This window comes from Pelecanus crispus, chromosome 6 (genome assembly GCF_030463565.1).
Source record: "Pelecanus crispus isolate bPelCri1 chromosome 6, bPelCri1.pri, whole genome shotgun sequence".
Taxonomy (NCBI): Eukaryota; Metazoa; Chordata; class Aves; order Pelecaniformes; family Pelecanidae; genus Pelecanus; species Pelecanus crispus.
Window position 1 is genome coordinate 56,689,952 of NC_134648.1, and position 15,383 is coordinate 56,705,334.

At 42.9% G+C, this 15,383-nt stretch overlaps 1 protein-coding gene across 1 annotated transcript in view; it reads right to left on the minus strand.

Annotated features, from left to right (window-relative positions):
- Nucleotides 1-8,253: 8,253 nt before the first annotated feature.
- The window catches only part of PRIMA1 (proline rich membrane anchor 1), a 50,421-nt gene continuing 43,291 nt past the window's right edge, over nucleotides 8,254-15,383 (minus strand). The window contains exon 4 of the mRNA XM_075713079.1: nucleotides 8,254-8,353. Coding sequence (XP_075569194.1) covers nucleotides 8,254-8,353 — 100 coding nt within the window. The remainder of the gene's footprint in view (nucleotides 8,354-15,383) is intronic.

Here is a 15,383-nt window from a genome sequence, read left to right on the forward strand (position 1 = left end):
TACAGTGCCAGGACCTTGGCATCAGGTGATGCCTTCCGATGCCTCAGTGCTATTGAGCACGGGCAGGAGGGATCTGGCTTTCATAAGCAGCTGCAGGTCCCATCCATCTTGCTCCTAAACGCCTGCCTTTCAGCTACAGCTGGAGAGGTGGAGCGGGCAGGTGATCAGGTGCATTTGTATTTTAATATCTCTCTAAAAGGTATATACAGGCCTTGAAATATTCTGTAAAGCAAATGGCTGCAAATGAGGTGTGAAGCCCCCAGCCAGGATATATGCCTCATTCTGCCAGTTCTCTCACCCGACTTCTCCCTGCTTGCCCCCCCCTTTTTTTTTTAATTTTCCGGTAGGCATCAATTAGGTGAGCGCTTTTCATTTTAAACATTGGGATTTTTACTCAGCCTGCTAAGGCTGTCAGGTCTAGTTTGCTGCTGAACAGTTCATGCTTTGGTGCTGGACAATGCATGAATGTTTAAATTGCTTGAAATGTCTAATTGAATTATCCTCAAATTACAAATCAAAATAGGAAAGGCTGTCTCTGGCTCACAGGCTCATTCACTGGGATGCGTCTGCCAGACTGCTGCTTTTCTTTATATTTTCTGCTTCCGACTACGACTGTGTTAAATGAAACCTTAAATACCGAAAGCATTTCTGTTTGCATACGCAGGGGGAAGCGATGCTGAACGTAAAGGGAAATTTATTCACGTTCCGGTTCCGAGCTCTTTTTGTGCTGCACGAAAATGAGTTCATGAAATTTATATCAATGCATAGGAAAGCAAAACAGCCAGCTGCTATTTACAAAGAAACTTCCTTTCTCTTTCAGCCAGTGATATATAATATAAAACACTTTCAGACAGATATATATATATATAAATACCATTTAACTGTGTGGGTTTTTTTTTGGTTTTTTTTTTTTTTTATGAGAGCTCACAGATTAAGGAAACCAACAAGCCAGAAAGAAGTTTTGATGTATCTAGCTAGCCCTCATGATAAAATCAGCTTCTTAAAGCCTTGCCATTTATACAGCAAAGTAGAATTTAAAGCCCCTAGGATTTTCTTTTATAAGTTGTTAAGGGAGGCAGAGCTGGGTCTCCATGCATCACATCTGCCCTGTGAAGCCCCCTCCCCAGCAGCACCAGACACTGATCAGAAACTCTGGTCAGTGCAATAATGCTACTTTCATGGGTATAATATTTTTATGGCATTTTATAATAAATGATGAAGGGGGTTTGACCACCTACCCCCAGCCTTAATCGTTTTGCTGCTATACCTTAACTTGTTCCGTGACTGTCTGTACTGGGGGCACAAAGTGGGTGTTGGTGCTGCATCCTGCATCCAGCAGCTGCCCCATCCCTCCGTTTCCCCAGAAAATACCCTTTCAGGAGCCGCACTCTTCATCCAGGCATTGGTGCCTCCCCCTGCGGTGCCAGGACACCCCATGTGCTGTACGTTAGCCGCTCAGGTAAGGAGCCCTTGCCAGGGCTCGCAGCACTGCATGGGTGCTCACACCGGGCTGGGCTGGGCCGGGAGGACACTGGCATGGCACGGGCACTGCTCAGATGCTCAGTGTAGTCAGGAGAATTGCTAATCCCCAGGGATATATCAAACCGTGACACGGTGCAAGACAGAAGCAGCAGGACAAGTGTTTAAATATGGCAGTGAGTGCTTTTGTTTTAACTAGAACCCAAAATAAAACAAGTCCAGAACATGCCAGGAATCTTGGTATTAATATTCCCAGTATTTTTTCCTGAATACTAAAAAAATTAATTAGATCCAGGCCACTTTCAAGGGCAACTTCTCTGTTAGCTTGCAATTAGACAATTGTTTCTGTGCTATAAAAATGGTTGAAGACATAATAGTTATGAAAGAACCTTAAGGAAATGGCTTAGATAAAATCTTTATTAAATAGAAGATATTCTGAAGGGATATTTTTGATAGAAGAGAAATATCTATTTTGATAGAAAAGAAATATCTATTAAGAATTTTAACACTTTAGTAACTGAAGACTAATACATACTAAAACATCTTGTGGGGTTTTTTTAAACATCTGATTGTTTTGGGGGCAAAGATTACACCTGCATGAATCTGCCCAAATCAGAGCATCTTTCAGAAACAGAGAAAACTGTAATTTGGAACTAATTGTACCGGACATCTATTAAAATGATGCAGACCTTGGCAATGCACGTGTCCAGATGAAAACAGTGAAATACATTTGATAATGATTGTGTATTACCAAAATCACATAATACACTGCATCTCTGTCATTACAAATCTCTTGCTCCCTCTCCAAATAATATTAAAACCCAGTAATCTAATTTCTCTCTTCGCATCATAACGCTGGTTCCCAGTGATGGGGCAGTGGAGGAAGAGCACACCAGGCAACACCAGGCTCTTCAGCACGGCAAGTTGCTGTGTCTCATATTATTTAGCAATATTTCAGCTATGCTCAAGACATAACCCCAGTTTTAGATTTGCAACTCTTCTGCTGTGCTCTAGTCTAATCAGATTTGCACCCAATACTCCCGTTGCTTGCTGAAGAGCACTGGTACGTGGGTCATTTTTTTAACATGCTTATGCATCGGTTCTTGTGACCAACTCACCATGACTAAAGCTTGATGAGAGCTCAGCCAAATGGCAGTGAATTCTGGGTTGATATTTTTACTGTTAGCAGGATTTAGGGGACCTCACCTGAATTTCGCCAGGGCTGTGCCCTACCTTTTTCTGCTGACTGGTTTCCCAGTGGTCTCTTCCCTGTCGTGGCAGTTTCCTCTTCAAAGCAACGTCCTTCTGCCTCTGCTGCAGACCAGAGGAACGGATGTTGACCCGGCAGCTTTGACTTTGACGCCTGAAGCAGGGGCTGATGCCTTCCAGAGTCATTTTCTTTCTCAGTGGTCACAGGGGGATTTTAACATAGAAGTTTTCTTTTGCAAAACATGTCTGATATTTAAGTCTGCTGGATATCATTGTATATGGCATAATGGTTTTTGCTGAATTTCATTGAACTGCCACCTGATCACTTTGCATTAGAGTTGGTCTGTGCTGTTTAAGGGCTTCTTTAAACTGGGGTATGAAATCATTCCCAAGGGACCAACGAAAACTGTTAGGGAATACTGTCGTGGGAATTAAAGGCAACCAAGGTGCCTCCCCATTTAAAATAAAATCCTCCCACCCCCTGGCTGGTATTCAGCTGACCTCACTTAGGCACCTGGCCGTCCCTGGGGAATTACTTTAGGCTACTTCTGTGGCTGGGGAAGGAAGAGCCCCGCTGTGAAAGAGGGTTCAGGTTATGATGGCCCCTTGGCTTCAGAGGACCTCACACAGACTGTGCTCTTCACCCCCGCCTGGTAAAGGCATAAAACTGTGAGGGGTGAATCCCGGCCAAAGGATCCGGTTTAGCTACTGTAAGTCAGTGTTGATCTGCTGAAGGACTGGTCCATAATTTACCTTTGTTCTTGTGTGGAAAAGGGAGTTAGAATATAAAATGGTGCACATTATCTCTTGCACCAAAATAAACAAAGGTACGGAATATTATGTGAAAGATAAAGGAATCACTGTAAAACTAGAGTATGTTGTTAGGGAAACTTGCAGCACCTTCAGCATAAAAAGAAGGGGTTTCTTGAGGTTCAGAGGGGCTGCAGGAACATACAAGTGTAATTCCTTTGTTTCTGAAGCACCAGCACTGCACATATCTGGAAGTAAAACTGCAGGGTTAGGGGAGACAGAACCAGAACCCAGGTGAGACAGAAGCAGAACAGGTGTGAGCAGCAGCCATGAGCGTCTCCAAAACCAGAACAGAAAGCGTTCAAGCAAGCAGGGTTAATTTGGGCAGTAAAAAAAGTGCCTGAAGAGGCACTGCAGCCATTTCTCCCTTCAGCATTTCTCTTCAATGTGTAGAGTCTGTTCTCAGCTACATAACCAACAGGACACAGGAAACTTTTTACAAGTACATTTTTATTTAAAATAAAAATTAATTATGGTGCCTTTTTAAAATAGGGTACTGCACAATCTGTATATGCAACACAGTTTTTGGTACGGAACATATTTATTGAGCAATATCGTTAAATACTAAATATACATTAATGGCTTGTTTGAGAAACATGACAACATCAATTCTGATATTTTTTTCTCTTTAGTCATTTAACCACTGATACAGATTTCCTATAAACAATATTTGTTTTCATCTGTACATGTGGTACACAGTCAAGAAGGCAGATCTTAGAATATTTACATTCATGCATTGATTTAAACACGCTATTTTGCAGTTTAAAATAAGATTTTTTTTTTTTTTTGTACAGGTGCAGGGAGTATTGTAAATACATATCTACCATAGGCCTGATTCTCCATTGCTTGGCAGCATCTATGGTCATGACCTGGTTGGAGCAGGAGGTCCACACTCGCTTCACATGCTGTGACCATATGGCATGCAGGACTGGACAATTAGGTCTCTGTATAGATATATATCAGTATAGTTATATCTTATACTTTAGTAGAACTCTCCTCTTTCCTTCCATGTCTGTTTTTGCAGCATCTATCCTTGGTAGAGATGCTTTCCTGCTCACACCTCTGTGCTGGGTCTGAGCCAGGAAGGGCAGCAGGGCTGGGGCTTCAGCTCCACCTTCCTGGCGCTGCTGAGGACTGAGGAAACTCAACACTTTACAGCTCAGGCCCTTAAAGTGCATTCCCTGCTTGCATCTGCTAGTGGTGATCCTTGAGAAGAAATTTTGAGTTGATGCTGTCCCTCAGACTGAACACATTCTGAGTCTGTCTGGTGGTGGTCAAAGGGGTCAGAGCAGAGCAGTTAACTTCTGCATAGAAACTGGCCACCTTTTCATCTGCCAGGGATCTGGCTATTTTGTGAACGGAGCTATGCAGGACATTTCTACACCTGATATTTTGGTGGCTAAAAATAAACTCAAAATGCTTGTAAAGCTGTATTTTGGATTGCCAGTTCCCCAGATCCAGGGTCGCTGCCCTTATCCATCAAGCCTATTCCTTTCCCTTTATATTTAATTATAACACAATAAGGAAGCACAGAAGCCTCTTTTATAACAGCTTTGCAAGTAGTCTGTAGAGTGTTAAACACAACCTTAAACCATGTCAGCAAACTTCAGAAATCGTTCCTCAATGACACCACCTTTCTAGCCTCTCTTTTCTGAAGACTTACACCTGCTTCCAGTATACTCTTCCAAGTGCCTTTCTAAAGATCACCTTAAATTTTGGTGAAATGTAGTCACCTGTACTTAGGCAGGAATCTAAAGGCAAAACTACCCTGTGCAGGATTTCGTATCTCTCCCCGCCATGAAGCTGCGCGAGTGCTGGGAGCAAAGGCTCTGGACAAGCAGAGGAGCAGCTCTCAGCCTGTCCGCTGCTGCTCTTCTGTGGCCAACAGACTGAAAAAGCACACTGGGGAATGTTTGTTTATGAAATATTATGGCGATGATGTGCCCAAATACATTTATTTAATATCAGCATGTTGGATATAATGATAGAGTATATCTGCCTATGCAAATAGGATACATCTGTATCTCTGAAAATACTGCCACAGAGCTTGTAAGTATTTTTATCTTGGTTATACAGACGGGTAAACTGAGGCACAGAGAGGCAAAATTATGATAGTAAACAGCAGATCAGTGGCAGAGTCGAAAGTAGATCCCAGTTCCCTCTTGCTGCTCCTTGAAACGTCCTGCCTCCCTGCTCTCCATGAAGTCTTTAATGCTTATGTTCCACTGAGGAGACCTCAGGGGGCCTGGAGTGGGTTTGCTTGTGGGTTATGTCATGCACCAGTGTTTTCTCTCACTGAGGACATTTTGCCATTGAATTGAGACTTGACACTTTCACTGAAAATCAGACAGTGTGACCATCTCTTTAGACTTTTTCTTGCAAAAACAGACACAATTGGATGGACATAATGAGATTTTGGCCTTACAGAACATGCCTTTAAAGCTGTATTAGGAAATAAAATCAACAACCTTTAGGAGAAAGTGCTAATCCTGAACCTGTATCATGCTAAACTAATCTGCATTCATACTTTATACTCCCAGCTAAACATGCAACCAGTCTCAAACTATGCCACATTTAGGCAGAAACAACTGGAGTAAAAAAAGAAAGGCAAACATAGGTAAATACACCAAAATAAATGTTATAGCTTAAAAAATATTCTAGAAATATACTTGCAATATTTTTATTATAGTATTTAGGGGCTAAGTGCTTTAGGCAATCAACATTTGGGATACTAGACCCAAAGTGTAAATTATGTCATTTTAATCCCACTTTAGATCTAAGAACATATCACTGTGACTTGTGCAAGCTCACAACATGAATATGGCAGGGAATGACCGTACTCTTGGGCAAAGGGTTACTTATTCCCTTTCACTTCTGTAATTGCATTTACTTCTCAAGAAAGTCTAGCCTTTAAAAAATAATTTTATGTAGCTAAACTTCTACAAAGTGATGACAGGCTAAAAAGCTAAATGAATAACTCCGAAAATTCCTCAACAGCAGTATATAGCAGCATTTCATTTTATCATTGAAAAGATACTTATACATACATACACCCTATTGTTCAATAGGCAATAGAAAACTAGAGATGGGCCTGAGCTGAAACTGCTGATTTGAACATCCTGGAGCTTTTTTGGGGAAGGTCTGCAGAACATCATCTTCCTCTGCCATCAGCCCAAACTCTACATCCCAGCAGTAGACCAACCGCAGACAGGAATGTGTTCAAAATCAAGGTCTGTTTTCTGCAGTTCAGGCACATCCTTATATAAAACTGAAAGCATCGGTGTGTTGCAGTACCAAGGGACGTGATGGCCGGGGCACAGTCTGGGAGTTACTCACAGACATGGAGACCGACTGGTATCAAAGTTTGACGTCCAGACAAGAAGCCAGGGTGGAAATCTCTCTTTCACTGCATCACTACTTTCAGCACAGAGGTAAATGGAGACATACATGTGGAGGTGTGACGTGAAGGAGAGTTTTCAGGAGGTGGGGAAAGACCAGCGTCTCGGCTAGTATCATTGTCTTTATCCTAAGGGTTGCTTACTGAGTCTAACCTGAGATCCTACATGAAATGAATTTGTGTGGATTCAGCTTTGCTTTAAGTAGACTGCAATCCACGTCATGGAAAGTACAACACTAAGCTATTATGCTGAATTTGGCACGATCGGCAGTCTCTGCCCAGGAGAGGCAGAGACTGAATTAATGTGGGCACAACCACCATACCAGACCCTCAAAAGCGGTCCTCCAAGCTATACCTACAATGTCCTTGGTGGGTCAGTTCAGGAGACTTGACACTTTCAGGAAACAACACTAATCAGTGAATGAAGAGGACTTCAAAGGGCTGCTAGTTCTTTCAGCGCAATCCTGCCCAAATACTCACGCCAAGATGTAAATAACATCTTTCCTGTAGGGGTTTCCCTGGGGAATCGGCGTGATGCAAACACAGAGAAACGTGTAGAATTTCACAAAGGAAGAACCTTTTTAAAGATAAAAAATGAAGTGTGATGCAAAAAAAGGAGGTGATTATGAAGTAATAACGTTCAAAGCACCTCTTAATAATATCTCTCTTTCAACAGCAATGCTAATTGCTAAAATCTTACATTTTGATTTCTTCTGCCTGAAAAGTCTTCAGCCATGGAAATTGCATAGTCACCAGCCTGCAGATGAATTTCCTGGGATAAGTCACAAGTTCGTGCAATTTTGGTTGCTTGATGGCTTAACAGAAACCTTTATTCCCTTTTTAATAAAGAAATAATAAGAATGCTAAGAATGACGTGTAAGTGTACGAAACTGCACAGGCTGGAGAAGCACACAGGTGACACCTCCCACCCTTGACCCTCAGACCCATTTATAATAAGCTGCTGCCACTCTGGCAGATCACCTCCTCAAAAGATCCTATTTCAGCAGGTTTTTGTGGACTGAATTCAAACTGAAAAGTGGGGAGGAAGAGAGGAAGAAGAAGAAGAAGCAGGAGGCATCACAACATTGCTTTCATGAGATGCAGCATGCAATGCTTATGCCTTTGTGAGGCCTTTTCTCCAGGCAGCCCGGGTGGGTGAGTTTATTCTCCCTCGGAGAAGCAGCAAGCCTAAAGAGCAGTCTGCTTTTCTCTTCTGAATCACTGATGCGTGCGCTATTTCTGAAATGAAGTCCTTGGCCACAGAGCTCCTTTCGTTGCCTTGTTTCACCCACCTTGCATACTCCGTGCGTGTGCTTTGAAAGTTTACCACCTCCTGCACCTCGGTGGGGTTTTGGGGATTATACGACCGCATTGTTATCAACTGTTTTGTTGTTTTGGGAGGAGGTCATTGCATATTCAGCCCGACTGGTTCCATTCTCTTCTTTTCTCATTGGTTTCCTTGGGTGATCCCAGGTTCGGTGATGTGTAGGCAGGATGGGGGGAGAAGAAAGGACAGAGATAAACATCTTCTTTGTCAACAGATTGAAAGCAAGGACATGGAAGGTGCATCATAACACTGAACTTTTCCTCTTTATTTTCCCTTTCTGAACACAGGTCAAACCAGCAGTTAAATTTTGTCAAGCCTCATGATCCACCTGGAAGATGAGGGGTCTGGTCCTAAGCCCTGCTGATGGGCTGTTGGTCTCCCCATGCTAGCCTGTGTACAGATACAGGTGTGTATGTTGCATGAGACAAAGGCTGCTGGAAGGAGAGCCCTCCACCACCACGTTCCTCCCTGGAATGGAGGCCTGGGCGCTGGATCAAGCTCTGCCTTGGGGCAGTCCTGGGCCTTTCTCCTCAAAGTGCAACATTGTTCAAACTGGGATGATGATGAGTCTTGTCCACTGAGGACCCAACTCGCTCACCAGTCATCATAAAATCACCATGTTTGGTCACAAGGAGAGGACTCATCTGACCAGCGTAGATATGTACATGTGTGGTGACCACCCCAGACTACCTTCACAGTCAATGGAGGTACCTTTAAAACACAGTTCAGAACAGCTTAAAGTGGATAGCCAAAACAAGTCAGATGCTTCGTGCCCAAGGCGTTCATGTTTCTCTGCGTTGTGTGTGAAGGAAGGCTAGTTTAGCCCAGACACAGATGTTCATGTTCTAGGTGTCTGAGTGACTGACACATGGTGCCTGCTGTGATCTACCAGTCCCCCAACACCAACCACTGAAGCATCCCCTTTTATTTTGTTTGGTGGCCATTGGCACCATTTGGTAACACAGGCCAGGACCACCAGTGCTAATTGTGAGGCAATTCAGGAAATGCCCAGCAAGTGCAGAAATCTAACAAGCATCTGCACATCATGGAACAAAATCATGGGATTTCAAAGTGACTCTGAAAAGAGACACCTGAGCATAAGTCCCATAACAGACCATGTTACATCAGGTGAGTGTTTCCCCCACAACTTCTCAAAAGTGGTGTGACCTTTATTTAAAGCTGAAGGTGTACACATAGTAGGAGGAAAAAGCTTTGTGATTTCCACATGGCTATTTCAGACATTAGTGTTTTGAGTTTAAGGTGCTTCTAAGGGCAAAAAGAGGACCAGATAAACAAATGTATTACAACAGTCAGTCTGTGCTATTGTTCTGGACATCATTTAACAAAACAAACAATTAATAAAAAAATAGTTAATGACATTGAATTTCAGCAAAGTATTAGTAAAAGATTTATGGAGGATGATTACAGGGAAACAAATCTGTTTTGCTTATAATCTCAAAGAAAGTAGTTCTGATTGTGCTATCTTACACCGCTCTTTAGCTGGTAAGAGTTAAGGCTTGTTAATATTAGCCGTGATTCCAGCTGTTAGAGAATGGAAATGGAAGGGAAGGGGAGACTAAGAGCTTTGTTGAACCCCTTTTCAGCCATTAACATGCTGTGCCTGTCTGTATCTGACACAAGCTTCTGTGGCTCTGTCTTTCACAACATTGTAAAGCACCCACCCACCCCACCACATCCCTGACAAGAGGAATGGAAAATCTGGTGGCAATACATCTCTTAGTTTTTCCTGGGCAGGAAAAAGGGTGTGGCTGTCTTTAAACTTCTCTGCTGCTTTCAAAAATTCCTTCCCCCCTGCCGCCAGTTCCAACCCTGACATTCAGCTCTATGAATGGTCAAAAAATGAAGACATTTTGGCCACTTCTACTTGCTATCTGTCTCCTGTTTACCCCTTCTTACTTTATTTTGGTCTCCTATATGTTTCTGCACCTCTCCAGTTCCATTTTCTTTCCCTGTTTAGCCTTCCTCTTCTTTCTTCATGTTAAAAAATGTCTTCCTCTCATTTTTATCTACCTTTTTCTTTCTTCTAGAAGTCATTTCAAGACCAACTTCTTCAGTCCTCCTGAAACTCTTTTTCCTTTCCTCCCCCTTTTTTTGCTTCAGTTTTTCTTCCTGACAGCAGCCGTTTGCTCTTTCCCCTCCCCAGGCTGGTCTCCCAGCACAGGCCTGGGAGGTTCGGAGACTCTCCTCTGATGGTGCGACCTCTCTGGAGGCACTGCTGGAGAGGTTGCCTGTGATATTACACCACTGGCAATACCATGCATTGGAAATGTACTTTTTCAGAGCCTGCAAATAGTGGAATGGAGATTTTATCAGGGTTCTGCTTCTAACTGCTCAGGGTTAGCACTAGCAAAACAGAGCAACTACTTTCTGGGGTCTCAGTGAAATGGCTATTTGAGGCATTTATTTATTTATTTATTTTTGGCAGACACAAAAGTTCAGGCCTGGAGAATGCTCTGTTTAACTCCTTCTCAATTTGTTTCCAAATGGATGTTAGGCATGGATTTGGGGGTCAAACTTGCCTCAGTTACACCATTTAAATGACTGGCTTGACAGACTTGTATGCACTTGTCACAGTGATTAAAACTGACCTATGTATTTAGCTATGCAAAGTCATTTTGGCCTGTTGCAATTTTTCAACTGCCCTTTTGAATTAGGGCACTAACTCTGTGTCACTAGCTCTTTTTGACCTCAAATCTCATCCACTGTTGCAATCCAAGCATGCAAGTTTTCCTCTTACACACCAAGGGGAGGCCTTTTATCGTATTTTCTGCCTGGTAAGCTAGGTTGTGCATGATCTTCCTGTGTGTAATACTCCAATCCCCCTTTCAGCTGAAGAGCTGTGGCCCTGTATTTATGCATTTCCACTCCAGGGTTGCTCTTCACTGGTGAAAGCGATGTTTCAAATTAGTGAGGGAATGAGTAGGGAACTGTTCGTATCTGGGACATACTCACTTGGTGGCAGGTGAAACAGGCTGTTTGCTAACAAGTGGTTTGCATTGCTTTACAGTATGATTTGCTACACATTGTGCTTTGATGTTTAGCAAATTGGTGCACTCTTCATGCCAAACATCTGCGAATGAAAGGTACATGCAATTCTGTACAGCTTAGTACACTCCTGAAATGATGCGTCAGGGTCCGTAATGACCTCTCCACCATGCATGCCTTAATTTGCATGAGTCCTAAAATCAAGAAAGCATCAAACAGCCATTTAATAGTGTATTTCACACGTCAAGCTTCAATTTCAGATGACGTTCTGATCACATTATAAATCTTATTTATCAAAGAAAGTCATATTGGTTTGTCATATTGGCTTGTACCTGTTCTCTGCAGAGTCCTGTGTAAAGGTCAATGTAACGATGCACAGTCAAACATAATTTGTATGTTCTGTCTTTAGAAAATTTCTTAGAGGAGACATAGTTTTTGGCCCTTGATCATGACTAGTCACAAAACTCAGTTGGTATATTTGACAAAACCCTCCCTGCTATCTTTGGCTACTGGTATAAATTTGGCATAGCCCTACTGTCTGTAGGGCAGTTGTGCAGTTGAGTACTAGGGGAGGGTTTCACCTCATGTCTCACTTGTGCACACTTAAGAAAAAACTATATATATGACTTTTCAGACAAAATCAAGCAAAAGCTGAGCAGACTATTCATTTAATCAGGACTTTATTATGCCTCATTACTTATAGGCTTATTGAAGCTTTGAGGAGAATAAGATCACCTAGAAATGGGAATGGAAGTTTTGTCCAGAAGAGTAAACTGCAACAGACACAAGGCAATCCACATGCTCATACTCTTCAAGGTGCTTTGTGCTTGGAAGGGATGAGAGTTAAGAATAAAACCTGATTTCATAAGACAAGCCTGAGCATTGCAAATCTGTTTCCTACTGCCTACCTCCATAAGAATGTTTCTGTTGAATGCTAGTGCACCATGGCCAGCATCTGGGAAGGTTGGGCCCCAGGGAAACCCAGCCAAGCTAGGATGGGGTGACCTTGGGCTGGCAGCAGAGAAATTAAGGGATCTTAAATTCCCCTCCGTCTGGGTCTCCCACACCTGACTCAGCACTGCCAGGAGATGCCTGCTTCCACATGGGATTTGCTGCCTTGAATTATCCTCTGAGGGAAACACCCATACTGTTTCTAAGAAAACAGGAATAGCGTGTCGTTCTTCTAAAATGCAGTTTGAGGAAGAAAGGCCGCTTTGCCCTCCCTGCCCTGTGTTGTTGGAGGACATGCCCAGTGCTCAGAAGACCACAGTGCAACTCCACTCTTTCCTGAGCATAGGTACAAAGTTGTAAATTGTAGTTAAAAGGCACCTGCAAAAATATATATAAAAGATTTCATTGTATGGGTATCAGTACCAACTGATAAAAGATTTTACTAATAGTGAAAGCTGTGAGGCATCTCTGTACTGCCTTTGCATGGCTGTACCTGTGCCAATGGACAAGGTACCTGTGCCAAAAATTATTTCATGTTTTCAGTTCCTCTCATGAAGGTGCTTTTAGTAACACATAAAGAACTTGTGTCTCCTCTTAAAGCAGTTTCACCTCGAGGTGGCTCCTACCATGAACAAAGCTGCTACCAAGCTCTGTGGGTAGCCCCACTTTTGCGTGTCGTAGCACAGGGCTGTGCTATGGGGAAAGATAAGCAGCCGGCAAGCTGCTCTATGGGCGAGCATCACCGTGGCTTGCCCACCCCTCCTGCATTGGCAGTGGCAGGCATCGGGTCGTGCATGTGCCTGATGATCCCTGGGGCAAAGCAGCAGAAGGGAAGAGGCAAATCAGAGAGCTGAAGATGTATCGCTTATACGTGCGATGACTTCAAAGCTCTTCTCCATACTGATGAATATTTCATTACCTATCAACACATAAAAATTAATGATTTTCAGTAAAACTGGGTCTCATACAACACACCCATTTGCTTCATAGGACTGGTCTATCCTGATGTGCCGCCAGTGCACAGCACAAATACCACAGCTACCTATATACCAGTAGAGATCCAACAGCAGCAGCATCTTCCTGGCTTCCAAAAGTTGTCTAAGAAACAGGTAAATACCTGGTAGGTATATTTTCACTCAGCTCCATCTCCTGGGCTAGGATGCTAGCAGTACCTGTGGCAGCTATGTTTAGAGCTCTTGGCTAGACTTCACTGCTAGAAGCCCAGACAAGATGATGTGTGGGCTACAGTCACACTTCAAAAACACCCTTATTTAGCAGATACAGGATAGGAATGGAAGAATAGGTTTTGTAATGTTATTCAATCACTGGACCATCTCTGCCAGTAATCTGAATGTTTATAAGATCATGAAGAAGGTGAATGGAGGCTGTTTACATCTCAGTAGTGGGGGCATTCATCAAACAGCTGTTTGATTCATGGTGGCCAACAGCCATCAGAGGTGAATGAGTTCCTGCAATAGGAACTGGTGGGAGAAGCCAACTTGCTTTCTAAGACTGGCTTGTGAACAGGGCCCCTGCTAGAGGGGCTCAGTACACTGACAACAGCTGCTTCCTGGGATATAGCCATCGAATTCGTGTGCAGCCGCCAACCAGGAGCCTTGCCTAATGACTAACCTGGGCTGGCCAGCCTGGTGCTAATGCCCAGACATATGGGGCTTATGCAAAGGAGGACAATTCTCTGGAGATAGTTTTCAGAGTCATGGAAAGAGAGTCACATTCTGACTTCTCCCTTTGACTGTCTCAGAGGGACCAGAAAAATTCAATCTGGATATTTTTTATTTGACAATGTAAAGATAGAAATCAAAGAAGAAACCCTAATGGTGAAATTCTCTGAAACCTTAGTTTTCTCTATTAAATTAGTTAAGAGCCATATGTGAAACATCTATCTGTCCAGAAAACAAGCAGCATACTATCTGTTCCTCGTAGGAAGAGGTTACTGGCTCAACTACCTCCCACGTACAAAGCAAATGTTTTACAGCAATAATAAAAAGCAGCTCCATCTGGACAACTTTCAGCAATGCACTCACTACTGCTCAATGTTTGTTGAGGACCAATGTTCCATACTCTCAGGCTCCCAAGGCTTTTAGATGTATTCCCTGTATTTCCATCTTCAGTCTGGTAAGTTAGATAGTCCAGCATCTACAACACAAACAAACTGTCTTGCCCCAGTGTTTATTACTTATTATCCCAATATGTGATGTTTTTCACTTACTCTTCCAAACTAGAAAGTCTTATATGTAACCTGGATGATATTACCTGCACTGTTTGGAAGGACTGTGTATATTGGGTTACTTTCAGTTTTGGACATTTGAAGGAGGTCTCTTTCCTCAAGCTGCATTACCCCTTTGATCTTTGTGGGGGAAAAAAAAAAAAAAAAGGTGTCTTGTGAATCAGAGAAGGCCATTCTTTCCCTAGAGACCTTTGAATACTTCAGTCTTAGCCAAACAAAACTAGTGGTCAGCTGATGAATAAGATTTACAGGAGAAAGTAAGCGTACCATTTTGAACATCTTCAGACCTTTTCTGTCTCTCTCACATGTGGTGAAGGGGAGAAGATCTGTACAAGTGCCCAGTGCTAGGACCATTATGCAAAATGTGAAAGTCTCTTTCACAGCACTGAAAGTCATGTCGCATCAGTAGGCTTTGATCTAGCCCCAAGATACCATCTCCTAAGGAGAGTTTCATCTTTTATGGCTGTTCATGTGAGCATTTTAAAGCCTGCAATTTATGGCTAATTCAGCTCTCCCTCACAGCCATTTTTAGCTGACCAGTTTCTGGAGTATATTTAAGCAAGCCCTGCAGGCATGCGGGTGATTTCTGTTTTGGGGTGTTTCACACTCCCCTGTGATAGTCAAATCCCCCTCGCTGTGCATAGATTGAAGATCTAGCCTTTGCTGAGTGCTCCTCTCAGGGAAAAAAAAAAATCCATATGGAGCCGCTCTGCAGCCATTCATCAGCACTTAGAGATTCCCTGAGCTGGTGCGCTTGGGCTGCAAAATGTGGTGGGCAGATATCTTTCTGCAGAAGTGCATCTATCCCAGCCTGCTGAAGTTGCTCAGGGTGTATCTGAAGGGATGATTTGGCCTGTTCAGATTGCAAGTAATTGCAATAGATTGCTGAGACACATGTGAAATTTAAGAAGTGGAGTTTAGTCTTCATTTATTTTCAGCAGTGCAAAGTTAAGAGT